At 46.9% G+C, this 21569-nt stretch overlaps 1 protein-coding gene across 14 annotated transcripts in view; it reads right to left on the reverse strand.

The window, feature by feature from the left end:
* Positions 1 to 21569, reverse strand: part of LOC139581685 (rho guanine nucleotide exchange factor 9-like) — an 83468-nt gene that overhangs the window by 17543 nt on the left and 44356 nt on the right. For 11 of the 14 annotated variants that reach the window (XR_011676269.1, XM_071411699.1, XM_071411712.1 and 8 more), the window contains 7 exons: positions 12905 to 13084; positions 12157 to 12246; positions 10401 to 10625; positions 9588 to 9767; positions 6269 to 6501; positions 5664 to 5793; positions 5411 to 5542 (listed from right to left, as the gene is read on the reverse strand). Coding sequence is in view for 13 of the 14 variants with exons in the window: in XM_071411699.1 (XP_071267800.1) it covers positions 5411 to 5542; positions 5664 to 5793; positions 6269 to 6501; positions 9588 to 9767; positions 10401 to 10625; positions 12157 to 12246; positions 12905 to 13084 (1170 nt within the window). In the remaining variant the exon portion in view is untranslated. Of the gene's footprint in view, positions 1 to 5410; positions 5543 to 5663; positions 5794 to 6146; positions 6208 to 6268; positions 6502 to 9587; positions 9768 to 10400; positions 10626 to 12156; positions 12247 to 12904; positions 13085 to 21569 lie in introns of those variants that run through there. The other 3 variants (XM_071411700.1, XM_071411702.1, XM_071411707.1) reach the window with 3 other exon arrangements.

The following is a 21569-nucleotide window of genomic DNA, read 5'->3' on the forward strand; positions in this document are numbered from 1 at the left end:
GAGGTTGGGCACTGATGTTGGGCGATTAGGCCTAGCTTGCGGTCGGCATTCCAATTCATCCCAAGGGTGTTTGATGGGTTTGAGGTCAGGGCTCTGTGCAGGCCAGTGAAGTTCTTCCACACCGATCTCGACAAACAATTTCTGGATGGACCACGCTTTGTGCACGGGGGCATTGTCGTGATAAAACAGGAAAGGGCCTTCCCCAAACTATTGCCACAAAGTTGGAAGCACAGAATCCTCTAGAATGTCCTTGTATGCTGTGGCGTTAAGATTTCCCTTCATTTGAACTAACGGGCCTAGCCCGAACCATGAAAAACAGCCCCAGAACATTTGTCCTCCTCCACCAAAATGTACAGTTGGCACTAAGCATTCCGTCAGGTAGCGTTCTCCTGGCATCCGCCAAACCCAGATTCGTCCGTCGAACTGACAGATGGTGAAGCGTAATTTATCACTCCAGAGAACGCGTTTCCAATGGTGGAGAGCTTTACACCACTCCAGCCGAGGCTTGGCATTGCACAGGGTGATCTTTGACTTGTGTGCGGCTGCTCTGCCATGGAAACCCATTTCATGAAGCTCCCGACAAACAGTTCTTGTACTTACGTTGCTTCCAGAGGCAGTTTGTAACTCGGTAGTGAGAGTTTCAACCGAGGACAGACGATTTTTACACGCTACACGCTTCAGCACTCGGTGGACCCGTTCTGTGAGTTTGTGTGGCCTACCACTTCACAGCCGAGCCATTGTTGCTCCTAGACGTTTTCACTTCACAATAACAGCACTTACAGTTAACCGGGGCAGCTCTAGTAGGGCAGAAGTTTGACGAACTGAATTGTTGGAAAGGTGCATCCTCTGACGGTGCCACGTTGAAAGTCAGTGAGCTCTTCAGTTAGGCCGTTCTACTGCCAATGTTATCTATGGAGATTGCATGGCTGTGTGCTAGGTTTTTTACACCTGTCAGCAATGGGTGTGGCTGCAATAGCTGAATCCACTAATTTGAAGGGGTGTCCACATAAACTCAACAAAAAAAGAAACGTCCCTTTTTCAGGACCCTGTCTTTCAAAGATAATTTGTAAAAATCCAAATAACTTCACAGATCTTCATTGTAAAGGGTTTATACACTGTTTCCCATGCTTGTTCAATGAACCATAAACAATTAATGAACATGCACCTGTGGAACGGTCGTTAAGACACTAACAGCTTACAGACGGTTAAAACCTCTCTGGGATATGTGGAACGCTAGCGTCCCACCTCGCCAACAGCCAGTGAAAGTGCAGGGCGCCAAATTCAAACAACAGAAATCTCATAATTAAAATTCCTCAAACATACAAGTATTATACACCATTTTAAAGATAAACTTCTTGTTAATCCTGCCACAGTGTCTGATTTCAAAAAGGCTTTACGGCGAAAGCACACCTTGCGATTATGTTAGGTCAGCGCCTAGCCACAGAAAACCATACAGCCATTTTCCAAAGAAGGAGAGGTGTCACAAAAGACAGAAATAGCATTAAAATTATTCACTAACCTTTGATGGTCTTCACCGGATGGCACTCCCAGGACTCCATGTTAGACAATACATTTGTGTTTTGTTCGATAAAGTTAATCTTTATGTCCAACAACCTCATTTGAAATTGGTGAGTTATGTTCAGAAATGCATTGTCTCAAACAAACATCCGGTGAAAGTGCACCTTAATGCAACCGCTGTGTCAGATTTCAAAAAAACTTTATGGTTAAAGCACACCATGCAATTATGTTAGGTCAGCGCTTAGCCACAGAAAACCACACAGCCATTTTCCAAAGAAGGAGAGGTGTCACAAAACTCAGAAATAGCATTATAAATATTCACTTACCTTTGATGATCTTCATCGGAATGCACTCCCAGGAATCCCAGTTCCACAATAAATGTTTGTTATGTTCGATAAAGTCCATCATTTATGTCCAAATACCTCCTTTTTGTTCGCGCGTTTAGTTCACAAATCCAAATTCACAAGGGTCAGGCACTTAGTCCAGATGAAGAGTCAAAACAGTTCCATTACAGTTCGTAGAAACATGTCAAACGATGTATATAATCAATCTTTAGGATGTTTTTATCATAAATCTTCAATAATATTCCAACCGGACAATTCCTATGTCTTTAGAAATGAAAGGGAACGCAGCTCGCTCTCACGGCCACGAGCGTGACTAAACTAATGGCATTCTGCCAGACCACTGATTCAAACAGCTCTTATTCGCTCCTCCTTCACAGTAGAAGCCTGAAACAGGGTTCTAAAGACTGTTGACATCTAGTGGAAGCTTTAGGGAGTGCAATATGACCCCATAGACACTGTATATTCGATAGGCAAAGACTTGAAAAACTACAAACCTCAGATTTCCCACTTCCTGGTTGGATTTTTTCTCAGGTTTTTGCCTGCCATATGATATATGATATACTCACAGACATCATTCAAACAGTTTAAGAAACTTCAGAGTGTTTTCTATCCAAATCAATTATATGCATATTCTAGCTTCTGGGCCTGAGTAGCAGGCAGTTTACTCTGGGCACCTTATTCATCCAAGCTACTCAATACTGCCCCCCAGTCCCAAAGAAGTTTAAGGTCACAGTTATGAAAACTTAGGACACTAAAGAGGCCTTTCTATTGACTCTGAAAAACACCAAAAGAAAGATGCCCAGGGTCCCTGCTCATCTGCGTGAACATGCCTTAGGCATGCTGCAAGAAGGCATGAGGACTGCAGATGTGGCCAGGGCAATAAATTGCAATGTTCGTACTGTGAGACGCCTAAGACAGCACTACAGGGAGTCAGGACGGACAGCTGATCGCCCTCGCAGTGGCAGACCTCGTGTAACAACACCTGCACAGGATCAGTACATCCGAAAATCACACCTGCGGGACAGTTACAGGATGGCAACAACAACTGCTCGAGTTACACCAGGAACGCACAATTCCTCCATCAGTGCTCAGACTGTCCGCAATAGGCTGAGAGAGGCTGGACTGAGGGCTTGTAGGCCTGTTGTAAGGCAGGTCCTCACCAGACATCACCGGCAACAACGTTGCTTATGTGCACAAACCCACCGTCGCTGGACCAGATAGGACTGGCAAAAAGTTATTTCCTGATGAGTCGCGGTTTTGTCTCTCCAGGGGTGATGGTTGGATTCGCGTTTATCGTCGAAGGAATGAGCGTTATACCGAGGCCTGTACTCTGGAGCGGGATCGATTTGGAGGTGGAGGGTCCGTCATGGTCTGGGGCGGTGTGTCACAGTATCATCGGACTGAGCTTGTTGTCATTGCAGGCAATCTCAACGCTGTGCGTTACAGGGAAGACATCCTCCTCCCTCATGTGGTACCCTTCCTGCAGGCTCATCCTGACATGACCCTCCAGGATGACAATGCCACCAGCCATACTGCTCGTTCTGTGCGTGATTTCCTGCAAGACAGGAATGTAAGTGTTCTGCCATGGCCAGCGAAGAGCCCGGATCTCAATTCCATTGAGCATGTCTGGGACCTGTTGGATCCGAGGGTGAGGGCTAGGGCCATTCCCCGCAGAAATATCCGGGAACTTGCAAGTGCCTTGGTGGAAGAGTGGGGTAACATCTCACAGCAAGAACTGGCAAATCTGGTGCAGTCCATGAGGAGGAGATGCACTGCAGCACTTAATGCAGCTGGTGGCCACACCAGATACTGACTGTTACTGTTACTTTTGATTTTGACCCCGCCTTTGTTCAGGGACACATTATTCCATTTCTGTTAGTCACATGTCTGTGGAACTTGTTCAGTTATTGTTCAGTCTCAGTAGTTGAATCTTGCTATGTTCACACAAATATTTACACATGTTAAGTTTGCTGAAAATAAATGCAGTTGACAGTGAGAGAATGTTTTATTGTTTTTGCTGACTTTACATTTGTATATATAGTTATTTAAAATAGAGAGAATCCATGTCTCAGCATGATTCAGTAAATTAGCCTGTTGAGATCAGATGTGTCTGGTCTCCACGTACTGTTAAGGATGAGAGGGTGAGAGGATGAGAGCAGAGGAGGAGATTTGAGAGGAGGAGGAGAGGAGGAGAGAAGGAGAGGAGGAGAGGAGGGGAGGATGAGAGGAGGGGAGGATAGGAGAGGATGAGAGGAGGGGAGGAGAGAATGAGAGGATGAGAGGAGGAAAGGATGAGAGGAGGAGAGGATGAGGGGAGGAGAGGAGGAGAGAAGAAAAGGATGAGAGGAGGAGGGAAGAAGAGGAGGAGAGAAGGAGAAGATGAGAGGATGAGAGGAGGAGGGGATGAGAGGAGGAGAGAAGGAGAGGATGAGAGGAGGAGGGAAGAAGAGGAGGAGAGAAGGAGAAGATGAGAGGATGAGAGGAGAGGATGAGAGGATGAGGGGAGGAGAGGAGGAGAGAAGGAGAGGATGACAGGAGGGGAGGAGAGGATGAGAGGAGGAGAGGAGGAGAGGAGGAGATTGGATAGGAGGAGAGGAGAAGGGGGGGAGAGAAGGAGAGAAGGAGGGGAGGAGGGGAGGAGAGGGTGAGAGGAGGAGAGGAGGAGAGGAGGAGGGAAGGAGAGGAGGAGAGGAGGAGAGGAGGAGAGGAGGAGCGGAGGAGAGGATGAGAGAAGGAAGGAAGAAAGGAAGAGAGAGAGAGGGGCATGCAACAGGCCACCAAGGGCAGCCATTACACATGTTGTGTTGCACATTGTGAATAAGAAACTCAAGAACGAATGAGGGATTCAAAATTAAGCATGTCCCGCAGACATCCCCGAGCAGTGTATGTGTGTGTGTGTGTGTGTGTTTGGACAGAGAGGGGAGGTTGCAGGACAGAGAGGGGAGGTTTCATACCTTCTACAAATACCAGAACTGGTTTGGAGCAGGACAGAGAGGGGAGGTTTCATACCTTCTACATATACCTGAACTGGTTTGGAGCAGGACAGAGAGGAGTTTCATACCTTCTACATATACCTGAACTGGTTTGGAGCAGGACAGATAGGGGAGGTTTCATACCTTCTACATATACCTGAACTGGTTTGGAGCAGGACAGAGAGGAGTTTCATACCTTCTACATATACCTGAACTGGTTTGGAGCAGGACAGAGAGGAGTTTCATACCTTCTACATATACCTGCACTGGTTTGGAGCAGGACAGAGAGAAGTTTCATACCTTCTACATATACCTGCACTGGTTTGGAGCAGGATAGAGAGGAGTTTCATACCTTCTACATATACCTGAACTGGTTTGGAGCAGGACAGATAGGGGAGGTTTCATACCTTCTACATATACCAGAACTGGTTTGGAGCAGGACAGAGAGGGGGGGGTTCATACCTTCTACATATACCTGAACTGGTTTGGAGCAGGACAGAGAGGGGGGGGGGGGTTCATACCTTCTACATATACCAGAACTGGTTTGGAGCAGGACAGAGAGGGGAGGTTTCATACCTTCTTACAGAGTACCAGCTGGTGATCAAAGAGGAAGAAGACCCGTTGCTGACTGCGTCCATAGGGCTGGTAGATCCAAGACATTTCTCCGGTATAGATCAACTCTGAGCTCCGGTCCAGGATGTCATCACCCTGGGGACAATAATATTACATGGCTTTATTTAGCACTATTCAAGGACCTAAAGACGCTTGTTTTAAACACACACACACTCCGTTGAGGGTTGGTTAATTTCGAGTGGTGTACAGTATGTACCTCCCAGTCCAGGACGGAGGCCTGCCATTGGGCAATCTTGTCAATGTTCTCCAGCCTCCTCTTCCTCTCATTGATCTGCTGAGTGACGTTACGCATCACCGCCAGCGCCGCCGCCACGTAGCGATAGTCACTATGTAGACAGAACACACATTACAACCACCACGTATCTATAGTCACTATGGAGACAGAACACACATTACAACCCCAAAATAGTAATAGTCACTATGGAGACAGAAGACACATTACAACCACCACGTAGCGATAGTCACTATGGAGACAGAACACACATTACAACCACCACATAATAATAGTCACTATGGAGACAGGACACACATTACAACCACCACGTAGCGATAGTCACTATGGAGACAGAAGACACATTACAACCACCACGTAGCGATAGTCACTATGGAGACAGAACACACATTACAACCACCACATAATAATAGTCACTATGGAGACAGGACACACATTACAACCACCACGTAGCGATAGTCACTATGGAGACAGAAAACACATTACAACCACCACGTAGCGATAGTCACTATTGAGACAGAACACACATTACAACCACCACGTAGCGATAGTCACGTCTGTAATCCTACCTGTGTTCCTGTGCGGTGTATTTGAGCAGCTCGGCCAGCTGCAGAGGGTATTTGCAGATCTTCTGTACGGGTGTGAGGAGGAAGCCGTCAATAGCGATGTCGATCATCTGCTGCAGCAGACGACAGGCCTCGAAGAAGTGCTGGTACCTCCCGTCTCTCATCAGCTTGAACAGCTCCATACACGCATCCAGGTGGTTGTTACAGTACTCAGAGTAGATCCAGAAGCCATCTTGCTGTGGGACAAAACAACAATGGAGGAGATGAGGAGATGGTTCATTTGTGATTTGAGACAATAAGTCCTACTGCAGGTATCATATGGTTGTTCAGCAGGCTTCTATCTTCAAATCAAATGAAGTCAAATGTCATTTGTCACATGCGCCGAATACAACAGGTGTAGTAGACCTTACAGTAAAATGCTTACTTACAAGCCCTGAAACAACAATGCTTTAAGATGTTTTAAGAAAAAGAAGTGAAAAATAAATAGAAACTAAAAGTAACAAATAATTAAACAGCAGCAGTAAAATAACAGTAGAGAGGCTATATACAGGGGGTACCGGTACAGAGTCAATGTGCGGGGGCACCGGTTAGTTGAGGTAATTGAGGTAATATGTACATGTACGTAGAGTTAAAGTGACTATGCATAGATAATAAACAAAGAGTAGCAGCAGTGTAAAAGAGGGTTCTGGGTAGCCCTTTGATTAGCTGTTCAGGAGTCTTATGGCTTGGGGGTAGAAGATGGTAAGGAGCCTTTTGGACCTAGACTTGGCGATCCGGTACCGCTTGCCGTGTGGTAGCAGAAAGGACAGTCTATGACTAGGGTGGCTGGAGTCTTCAACAATTTTTAGGGCCTTCCTCTGACACCGCCTGGTATAGAGGTCCTGGATGGCAGGAGGCTTGACCCCAGTGATGTACCCTCTGTAGTGTCGGAGGCCAAGCAGTTGCCATATCAGGAAAATCATCTTCTTTGTCTTGATCACATTGAAGGAAAGGTTGTTGCCCTGGCACCACACGGCCAGGTCTCTGACCTCCCTATAGGCTGTCTCATTGTTGTTGGTGATCAGGCCTACCACTGTTGTGTCATTGGAGAACTTGATGATGGTGTTGGAGTCGTGCCTGGCCCTGCAGTCATGAGTGAATAGGGAGTACAGGAGGGAACTGAGCACCTGGGGGTGGCCCGTCAGGAAGCTGTTAAGGAAGCTGTTAAGGAACCTTTTGAACCTAGACTTGAGGAACCTTTTAGACCTAGACTTGGTGCTCCGGTACCACTTGCCGTGCGGTAGCAAAGAGAGAAGTCTACGACTTGGGTAACTGGAGTCTTTGACAATTTTTAGGGCCTTCCTCTGACACCGCCTAGTATATAAGTCCTGGATGTCAGGAAGCTTGGCCCAAGTGATGTACTGGGCCATACGCACTCCCCTCTGTAGTGCCTTATGGTCGGATGCCGAGCAGTTGCCATACCAGGCGGTGATGCAACCGGTCAGGATGCTATTGATGGTGCAGCTGTAGAACTTTTTGAGGATCTGGGCACCCATGCCAAATCTTTTCAGTCTCCTGAGGGGGAAAAGGCGTTGTCGTGCCCTCTTCATGACTTTTTTGGTGTGTTTGGACCATGATAGTCCTCTACAGCCCCATTGATGTGAATGGGGGCGTGTTCGGCCATCCATTTTCTGTAGTCCACAATCATCTCATATGTCTTGCTCACGTTGAGGGAGAGGTTGTTCTCCTGGCACCACACTGCCAAATCTTTCCCTATAGACTGTCTCATCGTTGTCGGGGATCAGGCCTACCACCGTTGTGTCGTCAGCAAACGTAATGATGCTTGGCCACGCAGTCGTGGGTGAACAGGGAGTAAAGGAGGGGACCAAACCCCTGAGGGGCCCCTGTGTTGAGGATCAGCGTGGCAGATGTGTTGTTGCCTACCCTTACCAGCTGGGGGCGGCTCGTCAGGAAGTCCAGGATCCAGTTGCAGAGGGAGGTGTTTAGTCCCAGGGTCCTTAGCTTAGTGATGAGCTATGGTGTTGAACGCTGAGCTGTAGTCAATGAACAGAATTCACACATTTGTCCAGTTGTGTAAGGGCAGTGTGGAGTGCGATTGAGATTGCATCATCTGTGGATCTGTTGGGGCAGTATGCGAATTGGAGTGGGTCTAGGGCTTCAGGGATAATGGTGTTGATGTGAGCCATGACCAGCCTTTCAAAGAACTTCAAGGCTACCGACGTGAGTGCTATGGGGCTGTAGTCATTTAGGCAGGTTACCTTCACTTTCTTGGGCACAGGGACTATGGTGGTCTGCTTGAAACATGTAGGTATTACAGACTCTGTAAGGGAGAGGTTGAAAATGTCAGTAAAGATACTTGCCAGTTGGCCGTGCATGCTCTGAGTACACGTCCTGGTTATCCTTCTGGCCCTGCGGCCTTGTGAATGTTGACCTATTTAAAGGTCTTGCTCACATCGGCAACGGAGAGCGTGATCACACAGTCATCTGGAACAGCTGGTGCTCTCATGCATGCTTCAGTGTTGCTTGCCTTGAAGCGAGCATAAAAGGCATCTAGCCCATCTGGTAGGCTTGTGTCACTGGGCAGCTCGTTTCCCCTACATTTCCTTATTTTCTTCATCTGAATTATGGGGATGTGGGCCTTGTCTGGGAGCAACATTATATTCTTCACGTCAGACTCATTAAAGAAAACATCAGTTGAACGGTATTTCCTCCGACACATTGGTGCGACTGACTTCCGGGTTAAGCGGGCGGTAAGAAGCCTATTTGACGGGTCATGTTTCGGGGGACGCATGACTCGACTTTCGCCTCTCCCAAGCCTGTTGGGGAGTTGCAGCGATTGAGACACGTTACAAACAATGTGAAAAAACACACAAAATAGCACAATTGGTTAGGAGCCAGTAAAACGGCAGCCATCCCCTCGGCTCCAATCTGACTATCATCTTTGTGTTGAGTAATAACTTACATGTTCTAGAAAGCAGGGTCCTATCTAGGTAGGAACTTACCTGTTCTAGAAAGCAGGGTCCTATCTAGGTAGGAACTTACCTGTTCTAGAAAGCAGGGTCCTATCTAGGTAGGAACTTACCTGTTCTAGAAAGCAGGGTCCTATCTAGGTAGTAACTTACCTGTTCTAGAAAGCAGGGTTCTATCTAGGTAGGAACTTACCTGTTCTAGAAAGCAGGGTCCTATCTAGGTAGTAACTTACATGTTCTAGAAAGCAGGGTCCTATCTAGGTAGTAACTTACCTGTTCTAGAAAGCAGGGTCCTATCTAGGTAGTAACTTACCTGTTCTAGAAAGCAGGGTTCTATCTAGGTAGTAACTTACGTGTTCTAGAAAGCAGGGTCCTATCTCAGACAGGTGTGGTTCCTCGTTGTTGTATTGTTTCTCCAGGTCTCTAACGAAGCCCATCTGGAAACGGTAGATGTCCTCAATGTTCCCAAAGATCACCCTCAGCTGGTCATCGTTAAACATGTCTACCCTCTTCCTACACTGACGCAGGTAGCCCTGGAAGAATGGGATTTACACATAGAGTAGGATGGGGATGAGCAAAGGCTTGTGTGTGTGTGTGTGTGTGTGTGTGTGTGTGTGTGTGTGTGTGTGTGTGTGTGTGTGTGTGTGTGTGTGTGTGTGTGTGTGTGTGTGTGTGTGTGTGTGTGTGTGTGTGTGTGTGTGTGTGTGTGTGTGTGTGTGTGTGTGTGCGTGCGTGCGTGCGTGCGTCCGTGCGTGCGTGCGTGCGTGCGTGCGTGCGTGTGTGTGTGTGTCTGTGCTCATGCTTGTGTGTGTCTGAGTGTGTGTGTGTGAGTGAGTGTGTGTGGGTTCCCACATTTCAACATATTTTCCTGTACTCTCCCAAATATCCCTGGAGAGAATCATGAAAGCAGATTGAGTCTAGTTTTAATCAATCCACCACAGTAACACTACTGCTATAATCAATTCACCACAGTTAGACTACTCTTCCAAGAGAGCTCACGTGCCCCTGCATGTGTGTGTGTGTTTGTCGGTTTGTGTGTGTGTGTGTATGTGTGTGGTGTGTGTGTGTGCGTGCGTGCGTGTGTGTGTGTGTGCGCGTGCATGCGTTTTCCCAAGTGTGCGAGTAGGTGTGTGTGTATGCGTGTGCACGAATGTATGTGTGTGTACCTCACATATGTCCTTGAGGTGTTTGATGTAGTGTCTCTCTGTGCTCATGATCTCATTGATGACGTTGGCTCTCATCTGGTCACGGTTCTGAAGCGGCGAGCCCAGACACAGGCAGTCGTTGGTCGGATCCAGGTGACCGTTAGCCATTTCACTGGTCCCCTCCACAGGCTCCACCCCCCCATCCTCCTGATTCACCCACAGCTGAGGAGACCAACACACACACTCCTGAATGGGAGATAAAATGATGACTACATACTACTACTATCAGAGGGCTTTAACACAGAAAACATCACATCCCTTAGTTCATCTCTTCCTCTTCCAGACATCTTTTAATCACTTGTTCCAGTTTCAGGTTGTAGTTGGCAGCTCTGGGGCTCAGAGGAGAGTAGACAGAGGGACAGAGAGAGAGAGAGAGAGAGAGAGAGAGAGAGTCAGGGGGGATCTTTGTTCCAGCATTGAGCTGTAGACACACACACACACATACATACAAAACACACTGCTCAGCTTGAGGTAGGTTAGAGGGGATCAGATGCCTGGTACGGTAGCCAAGCCAACACCTGATGATGAAACACTGTGTGCCTACTGAACATCTAAGAGGCGACGGTTGTAATGCCAAACACACGGCGCCATGCAGCTTCACAACAACAAGCAGAGAGACAGGTGGAGACAACTGGTGCTACTGTGCTAATGTGCTACTGTGCTTCTGTGCTACTGTGCTACTGTGCTAATGTTCTACTGTGCTAATGTTCTACTGTGCTTCTGTGCTACTGTGCTAATGTGCTACTGTGCTACTGTGCTAATGTGCTAATGTGCTACTGTGCTAATGTTCTACTGTGCTTCTGTGCTACTGTGCTAATGTGCTACTGTGCTAATGTGCTAATGTGCTACTGTGCTAATGTGCTAATGTGCTACTGTGCTACTGTGCTAATGTGCTACTGTGCTAATGTTCTACTGTGCTTCTGTGCTACTGTGCTAATGTGCTACTGTGCTAATGTGCTAATGTGCTACTGTGCTACTGTGCTAATGTGCTACTGTGCTACTGTGGAAGAGGGTGCTCCCAAATTGTACCATATTCCCTTTATAGTGCACTACTTTCAACCACTATATAGGTAAAAAGGGTGCCATTTGGGACGCATCGTGGAGCAAAGACTGCAGTACGAAGACTCAGTTATAAACAAACTATAAAAAGAGTAAACATTTTAAAATATTTAAAAAAGGAGTAATACAGAAAGGCGAAAAAATGAAAGGCTGTAACTTCTCTATACAATATCCTGTTGTGATGAGTCCCAATCTTTGACTGAGGTTCTGGAAACGTTAGATGTGCGTTGGTTGATTGGTTGGGTAATGTTTGGAGACGTTGTGTTGGCAGACTGAGGCAGTGGGTGGTGGGTGGAATATGGCTGGATGGTTAATTGGTTGGGTAATGTTTGGAGACGTTGTGTTGGCAGACTGAGGCGGTGGGTGGTGGGTGGAGTATGGCTGGATGGTTAATTGGTTGGGTAATGTTGGGAGACGTTGCATTGGCAGACTGAGGCGGTGGGTGGTGGGTGGAGTATGGCTGGATGGTTGATTGGTTGGGTAATGTTTGGGAGACGTTGCGTTGGCAGACTGAGGCGGTGGGTGATGGGTGGAGTATGGCTGGATGGTTGATTGGTTGGGTAATGTTGGGAGACGTTGCGTTGGCAGACTGAGGCGGTGGGTGATGGGTGGAGTATGGATGGCTGGATGGTTGATTGATGACGTTGGGGAAACGCACCTTAGACGTGGTGTTTAGGAACCGAGGAGTTGCTATGGGGTTGATATAGAAAAGCTGTTTTGTTTGGGGTTGAGGAGGGTGGGGTTCGACCTTAGAGAGAGAGAATGACAGAAACACACCGGTTCACTCAATGCCTGGATCGACTCAATGGATGGAGAGCTGGGGGTGGTGGGGAGAAATTGGTTCCTAGTTCCTAGCCCCTAGACATGGAGTTGTCAGGGTTGGGATGGCCATTGGGGAGTCTGGAGAAAGCCTTGACTTGGTAATGTATGGAGCCTTTACTCAGTTAAGTATGAAGTGTTTACTAGGTAGTGTATGAACTCTTTAGCTGTAGTGTGTGTAGCCTTTACCAGGTAATGTATGAAGCTAACAGGAAGTGCACTGTGCTGGCTTGGATTTCACACTGTTCAGCAGGGTTTCAGCTACTAAAGTAGATGTGTTACCAGGCCAGTATAGCTCGGCTCGGCTTTGCCCTACAGATGTAGGATCTTTATTTGATCACCCTGTTCACGGGAACTTAAAACTTAAAACTTTGTCATTTATATTTTGACTTGATTTTCCCCAAAAAATGTATAAACCCCTACAAAAATGTCCATTAATTATAATCTACATAAAAATTCACATTTACTGTTGCTGCAGGATTCTTTTTTCTGCTGTAGCAAACTGGCTCAAATGAAGATCCTACATGTGTATAGTGTGAATCGGGGTAGTCAGAAGACCGGGGTGACGTGTGGTATCACTAACTCACCCGTACAAAGCTGGCGGGGAACCACCCCTCCTCCTCGTCGATCTGACCCCACCACCAGTCCTTATTGGACGCGTCTAGCACCTTGATGACATCACCGGCCTTAAACGCCAACTCTCGGTCGGCCATGGTCACATGGTCCCATACTGCCTCAGCGCTGACGATAGATCCTCCACTTATCAACTGGAGACAAGGAACAAGGGAAGAGAGGGAGGGAGAGAGAGAGAGAGAGAGGGGGGAGAGTGGGGATAGAGAAATGGAGAGCAGAGAGAGAGAGAGAGAGGGAGAGAGTTTGGGTGGAGAGAGAGAGAGAGAAAGGGGGGGAGGACAGAGTGAGTGAGAGAGAGAGAGAGAGAGGGAGAGAGTTTGGGTGGAGAGATAGAAAAGGGGGGAGGACAGAGTGAGTGAGAGAGAGAGATTAAGTGATTATTCTCAATTCCACTGACACAAACACACACACAATATCATCAAGCTATTTTTTATTGAACTGCAATGAGAATAAATTGAATTAACCTCTGTGATCCAGGCTATTAGGTAATTATCAGCAGCTTACAGCCAAGTGAAACACCATTAGCAACGATGTCATGTCAGCCACCCTGGGGAGGCACTACTCACCAGAAAAGAGAACATGCTGAGGCAGGAATCGCTAAAAATCACTATTGTAAGAAAGTGTGGGTTATTCAGTCAGAGTCCTAATTCTGTGCTCACACCCACATCTAATCGCATGTGAGTGAGCCCCTTGTGCTTCAGACCCACACAGAGTAATGCATGTTAATAACAGCACTCAGAGCTAAAGTCATTAGCATCTCATCATCGCTAACACAACAACAACCAAGGCACAACACAGTAGGCAGGTAACCCCACCAGCGTCAGCACAGGCTCTGTGACTGATTGATTATAAAATTACAGCAGCATTAATGTAATATAAGTATCAAGGACCAACGATTGCTCAGATTTTCTGTCAGATTCTTTCTCTGTTACAGTGTGTGTGCTCACTATTTGTGTGTGTTGTTGTTGCACTTATAAAACACATTTTCTGCTCTGTATCTGTATGCTCTGATAAATAAGATACATAACCACTAATGAAAATACACACACACCAATTTAACTCGAAATTATGCAAATGAACCTATAGACCGATAAGGATGACTGGTCAAATGTACTGTATTTCCATCAATGAATAGGCCAAAAAACATAATTTTACAATGGGATTTTTAAAATGTTATTTATTAGCTTTGAATTTTTTGGACCAAAAACCAGCTATTAGCGGCTAACAGAAACCCTTGTGTGTGTGAGTGCGTGTGATGTGTGTTTTTCAGGGAGGTTATCAGTATTCTGTGAGGAGGCTCAGGGGTAAAGGTCCTTCTTATTAGAGGAGAAGAGAAGTCAGAGATGACATCATTAGTCTGTTCCGTGTAGGAGCCACCACCCTCACACACACCTCCACCACCACCACCCTCACACACACCTCCACCACCACCCACCATTATCCATCACTCTGAGTAATGTCTCCATGGCACCTTGAGACAGGCACAGACTTCAAAATACACACCCACACACACACACACACACACACACACACACACACACACACACACACACACACACACACACACACACACACACACACACACACACACACACACACACACACACACACACACACACAGTTCAACCGCAGTTTGCCTCGTAAACTCCGCCTCCAGCCATGCTTCCTAGTGGCCTGCTGGGACGTCTCAGGGAGAAGAGTCAATGAGACGAGAGATGATAGCGGAGAGGTCATAGAGAGAGTCTGGCCATTCATTCAGCTTTCAACCATAAAGCATTAGAATGGTTCACTAGAAACAATGGCTATGGCCCTACGGGTTGTATGGAGAATTCGGTACAACATCAAATCAAAAAATACACTCCTCAGTCAGGAGTGTATTGGCTTTTCTGATCATGCCGTTCTGTTTTTGAGTTCTAACCTCTAACCTCTAGTGATTGATGTGTAGGCTAATCTTCAAGACATCGGCAGAGAGGATGAAGATTCCTGAGCAGACCCTTAACCCCTAACCCTTAACCCCTAACCCTTAACCCCTAACCCTTAACCCCTAACCCCTAACCCTTAACCCCTAACCCGTAACCCGTAACCCCTAACCCCTAACCCTTAACCCCTAACCCTTAACCCCTAACCCGTAACCCCTAACCCTTAACCCCTAACCCGTAACCCCTAACCCGTAACCCTTAACCCCTAACCCCTAACCCTTAACCCCTAACCCTTAACCCCTAACCCGTAACCCCTAACCCCTAACCCGTAACCCCTAACCCCTAACCCGTAACCCCTAACCCTTAACCCCTAACCCTTAACCCCTAACCCCTAACCCTTAACCCCTAACCCTTAACCCCTAACCCGTAACCCCTAACCCGTAACCCCTAACCCTTAACCCCTAACCCTTAACCCCTAACCCTTAACCCCTAACCCGTAACCCCTAACCCCTAACCCCTAACCCGTAACCCCTAACCCGTAACCCCTAACCCTTAACCCCTAACCCGTAACCCCTAACCCGTAACCCGTAACCCTTAACCCCTAACCCTTAACCCCTTACCCTTAACCCCTAACCCCTAACCCTTAACCCCTTACCCTTAACCCCTAACCCTTAACCCCTAACCCTTAACCCCTAACCCGTAACCCCTAACCCTTAACCCCTTACCCTTAACCCCTAACCCTTAACCCCTAACCCGTAACCCCTAACCCCTAACCCCTAACCCTTAACCCCTTACCCTTAACCCCTAACCCTTAACCCCTAACCCTTAACCCCTAACCCGTAACCACTTACCCTTAACCCCTAACCCGTAACCCCTAACCCTTAACCCCTAACCCTTAACCCCTAACCCTTAACCCCTAACCCGTAACCCCTAACCCCTAACCCGTAACCCCTAACCCTTAACCCCTAACCCGTAACCCCTAACCCGTAACCCGTAACCCTTAACCCCTAACCCTTAACCCCTTACCCTTAACCCCTAACCCTTAACCCCTAACCCTTAACCCCTTACCCTTAACCCCTAACCCTTAACCCCTAACCCTTAACCCCTAACCCGTAACCCCTTACCCTTAACCCCTAACCCTTAACCCCTTACCCTTAACCCCTAACCCTTAACCCCTAACCCGTAACCCCTAACCCGTAACCCATACCACTTAGGTGCTATTGTAGTTCTGAAGGGATTGGATAGCAATGTGGTGGAAGTTCCTACACAGGTGCCAAGGGCGATTCATATAGGACAATTCAAAGCAGATGCCATATTTCACAGAACCCCATCCACCACCAAACCACCTCCAAGGGACCCACCTGAGAGGGCAAAGATCCCTTGCTCCCCTCCCCCCTACTGGATAACAAGCTCTCAATGGTCCCTGTACAACAGTACACAACCCCATTGACTAATAATACAAACTCGACGCTCTATGTAGATACACTACATGACCAAAAGTCTAATGTGATATTACCATAGCAACATCCCTCTAATGTGATATTACAACACCATAGCAACATCCCTCTAATGTGATATTACAACACCGTAGCAACATCCCTCTAGTGTGATATTACAACACCATAGCAACATCCCTCTAGTGTGATATTACAACACCATAGCAACATCCATCTAGTGTGATATTACAACACTGTAGCAACATCCCTCTAGTGTGATATTACAACACCATAACAACATCCCTCTAGTGTGATATTACAACACCATAGCAACATCCCTCTAGTGTGATATTACAACACCATAACAACATCCCTCTAGTGTGATATTACAACACCATAGCAACATCCCTCTAGTGTGACATTACAACACCATAACAACATCCCTCTAGTGTGATATTACAACACCATAGCAACATCCCTCTAGTGTGACATTACAACACCATAACAACATCCCTCTAGTGTGATATTACAACACCATAGCAACATCCCTCTAGTGTGTGGGTCCAGCCAGAGCTAACACCAGTCCCTGTTCCTTCCTCTCTTCGTCCCTCCGTCCCCTCCCCAGGATAACAAGATCAGTTCTCTCCCTCTCTGATACATCGCAGTATTTTCCTGTAAATGAAAAGTGTTGCATAATCAATCTTCCTCCCATTCCTCTCTCTCTCTCTCTATCTCTCTTTCCCAGTAGGGGCTGCCTTTCGTTGATCAAAGGAAACCTGCTTGCAATGCACCCAAGAGATCTGACGTCCAACCAACAACCATAGAAATAGAATCCATTGAACAGGCCTCCCCATTCAAGTCAATGATGGCATAATGTTTCCAAGCCCTATCTATTCTATTTCTATGCCAACAACATCCTCTTGCTCCCATACCTGTTTACCTAGCTGGATCTGTCTACTGTAGAGAGACAGCCATCTCTCCTATACCTCTGGAACTATCTGTCTACTGTAGAGAGACAGCCCTCTCTCCTATACCTCTGGACCTATCAGTCTACTGTAGAGAGACAGCCATCTCTCCTATACCTCTGGAACTATCAGTCTACTGTAGAGTGACAGCCATCTCTCCTATACCTCTGGAACTATCTGTATACTGTAGAGAGACAGCCATCTCTCCTATACCTCTGGAACTATCTGTCTACTGTAGAGAGACATGCCTCTCTCCTATACCTCTGGAACTATCAGTCTACTGTAGAGAGACATCCCTCTCTCCTATACCTCTGGAACTATCAGACTACTGTAGAGAGACAGCCATCTCTCCTATACCTCTGGAACTATCAGTCTACTGTAGAGAGACAGCCATCTCTCCTATACCTCTGGAGCTATCAGTCTACTGTAGAGAGGCAGCCATCTCTCCTATACCTCTGGAGCTATCTGTCTACTGTAGAGAGACAGCCATCTCTCCTATACCTCTGGAGCTATCAGTCTACTGTAGAGAGGCAGCCATCTCTCCTATACCTCTGGAACTATCTGTCTACTGTAGAGAGACAGCCATCTCTCCTATACCTCTGGAACAATCTGTCTACTGTAGAGAGACAGCCATCTCTCCTATACCTCTGGAACTATCTGTCTACTGTAGAGAGACAGCCATCTCTCCTATACCTCTGGAACTATCAGTCTACTGTAGAAAGACAGCCATCTCTCCTATACCTCTGGAACTAGCAGTCTACTGTAGAGAGACATGCCTCTCTCCTATACCTCTGGAACTATCAGTCTACTGTAGAGAGACATGCCTCTCTCCTATACCTCTGGAACTATCAGTCTACTGTAGAGAGACAGCCATCTCTCCTATACCTCTGGAACTATCAGTCTACTGTAGAGTGACAGCAATCTCTCCTATACCTCTGGAGCCATCTGTCTACTGTAGAGAGACAGCCATCTCTCCTATACCTCTGGAACTATCAGTCTACTGTAGAGAGACAGCCATCTCTCCTATACCTCTGGAACTATCAGTCTACTGTAGAAAGACAGCCATCTCTCCTATACCTCTGGAACTAGCAGTCTACTGTAGAGAGACATGCCTCTCTCCTATACCTCTGGAACTATCAGTCTACTGTAGAGAGACATGCCTCTCTCCTATACCTCTGGAACTATCAGTCTACTGTAGAGAGACATGCCTCTCTCCTATACCTCTGGAACTATCAGTCTACTGTAGAGAGACATGCCTCTCTCCTATACCTCTGGAACTATCAGTCTACTGTAGAGAGACAGCCATCTCTCCTATACCTCTGGAACTATCAGTCTACTGTAGAGAGACATGCCTCTCTCCTATACCTCTGGAACTATCAGTCTACTGTAGAGAGACAGCCATCTCTCCTATACCTCTGGAACTATCAGTCTACTGTAGAGAGACAGCCATCTCTCCTATACCTCTGGAACTATCAGTCTACTGTAGAGTGACAGCAATCTCTCCTATACCTCTGGAGCTATCAGTCTACTGTAGAGAGACAGCCATCTCTCCTATACCTCTGGAACTATCAGTCTACTGTAGAGTGACAGCCATCTCTCCTATACCTCTGGAACTATCAGTCTACTGTAGAGAGACAGCCATCTCTCCTATACCTCTGGAACTATCTGTCTACTGTAGAGAGACATGCCTCTCTCCTATACCTCTGGAACTATCAGTCTACTGTAGAGAGACAGCCATCTCTCCTATACCTCTGGAACTATCAGTCTACTGTAGAGTGACAGCCATCTCTCCTATACCTCTGGAACTATCAGTCTACTGTAGAGAGACAGCCATCTCTCCTATACCTCTGGAACTATCTGTCTACTGTAGAGAGACATGCCTCTCTCCTATACCTCTGGAACTATCAGTCTACTGTAGAGAGACATGCCTCTCTCCTATACCTCTGGAACTATCAGTCTACTGTAGAGAGACAGCCATCTCTCCTATACCTCTGGAACTATCAGTCTACTGTAGAGAGACATCCCTCTCTCCTATACCTCTGGAACTATCAGTCTACTGTAGAGAGACATGCCTCTCTCCTATACCTCTGGAGCTATCAGTCTAATGTAGAGAGACATGCCTCTCTCCTATACCTCTGGAACTATCAGTCTACTGTAGAGAGACATCCCTCTCTCCTATACCTCTGGAACTATCAGTCTACTGTAGAGAGACAGCCATCTCTCCTATACCTCTGGAACTATCTGTATACTGTAGAGAGACAGCCATCTCTCCTATACCTCTGGAACTATCAGTCTACTGTAGAGAGACAGCCATCTCTCCTATACCTCTGGAACTATCTGTATACTGTAGAGAGACAGCCATCTCTCCTATACCTCTGGAACTATCAGTCTACTGTAGAGAGACAGCCATCTCTCCTATACCTCTGGAACTATCAGTCTACTGTAGAGAGACAGCCATCTCTCCTATACCTCTGGAGCTATCAGTCTACTGTAGAGAGGCAGCCATCTCTCCTATACCTCTGGAGCTATCTGTCTACTGTAGAGAGACAGCCATCTCTCCTATACCTCTGGAGCTATCAGTCTACTGTAGAGAGGCAGCCATCTCTCCTATACCTCTGGAGCTATCTGTCTACTGTAGAGAGACAGCCATCTCTCCTATACCTCTGGAACAATCTGTCTACTGTAGAGAGACAGCCATCTCTCCTATACCTCTGGAACAATCTGTCTACTGTAGAGAGACAGCCATCTCTCCTATACCTCTGGAACTATCTGTCTACTGTAGAGAGACAGCCATCTCTCCTATACCTCTGGAACTATCAGTCTACTGTAGAAAGACAGCCATCTCTCCTATACCTCTGGAACTAGCAGTCTACTGTAGAGAGACATGCCTCTCTCCTATACCTCTGGAACTATCAGTCTACTGTAGAGAGACATGCCTCTCTCCTATACCTCTGGAACTATCAGTCTACTGTAGAGAGACAGCCATCTCTCCTATACCTCTGGAACTATCAGTCTACTGTAGAGTGACAGCAATCTCTCCTATACCTCTGGAGCTATCTGTCTACTGTAGAGAGACAGCCATCTCTCCTATACCTCTGGAACTATCAGTCTACTGTAGAGAGACAGCCATCTCTCCTATACCTCTGGAACTATCAGTCTACTGTAGAGTGACAGCCATCTCTCCTATACCTCTGGAACTATCAGTCTACTGTAGAGAGACAGCCATCTCTCCTATACCTCTGGAACTATCTGTCTACTGTAGAGAGACATCCCTCTCTCCTATACCTCTGGAACTATCAGTCTACTGTAGAGAGACAGCCATCTCTCCTATACCTCTGGAACTATCAGTCTACTGTAGAGTGACAGCCATCTCTCCTATACCTCTGGAACTATCAGTCTACTGTAGAGAGACATGCCTCTCTCCTATACCTCTGGACCTATCAGTCTACTGTAGAGAGACATGCCTCTCTCCTATACCTCTGGAACTATCAGTCTACTGTAGAGAGACAGCCATCTCTCCTATACCTCTGGAACTATCTGTCTACTGTAGAGAGACATGCCTCTCTCCTATACCTCTGGAACTATCAGTCTACTGTAGAGAGACATCCCTCTCTCCTATACCTCTGGAACTATCAGTCTACTGTAGAGAGACATGCCTCTCTCCTATACCTCTGGAACTATCAGTCTACTGTAGAGAGACAGCCATCTCTCCTATACCTCTGGAACTATCTGTCTACTGTATAGAGACATGCCTCTCTCCTATACCTCTGGAACTATCAGTCTACTGTAGAGAGACAGCCATCTCTCCTATACCTCTGGAACTATCAGTCTACTGTAGAGTGACAGCCATCTCTCCTATACCTCTGGAACTATCAGTCTACTGTAGAGAGACATGCCTCTCTCCTATACCTCTGGAACTATCAGTCTACTGTAGAGAGACATCCATCTCTCCTATACCTCTGGAACTATCAGTCTACTGTAGAGAGACAGCCCTCTCCTATACCTCTGGAGCTATCTGTCTACTGTAGAGAGACATCCCTCTCTCCTATACCTCTGGAACTATCAGTCTACTGTAGAGAGACATCCATCTCTCCTATACCTCTGGAACTATCAGTCTACTGTAGAGAGACATCCCTCTCTCCTATACCTCTGGAGCTATCAGTCTACTGTAGAGAGACATGCCTCTCTCCTATACCTCTGGAACTATCTGTCTACTGTAGAGAGACAGCCATCTCTCCTATACCTCTGGAACTATCAGTCTACTGTAGAGAGACATCCATCTCTCCTATACCTCTGGAA

The sequence above is a fragment of the Salvelinus alpinus genome, chromosome 7, assembly GCF_045679555.1.
Source record: "Salvelinus alpinus chromosome 7, SLU_Salpinus.1, whole genome shotgun sequence".
In the NCBI taxonomy this organism is placed as follows: Eukaryota; Metazoa; Chordata; class Actinopteri; order Salmoniformes; family Salmonidae; genus Salvelinus; species Salvelinus alpinus.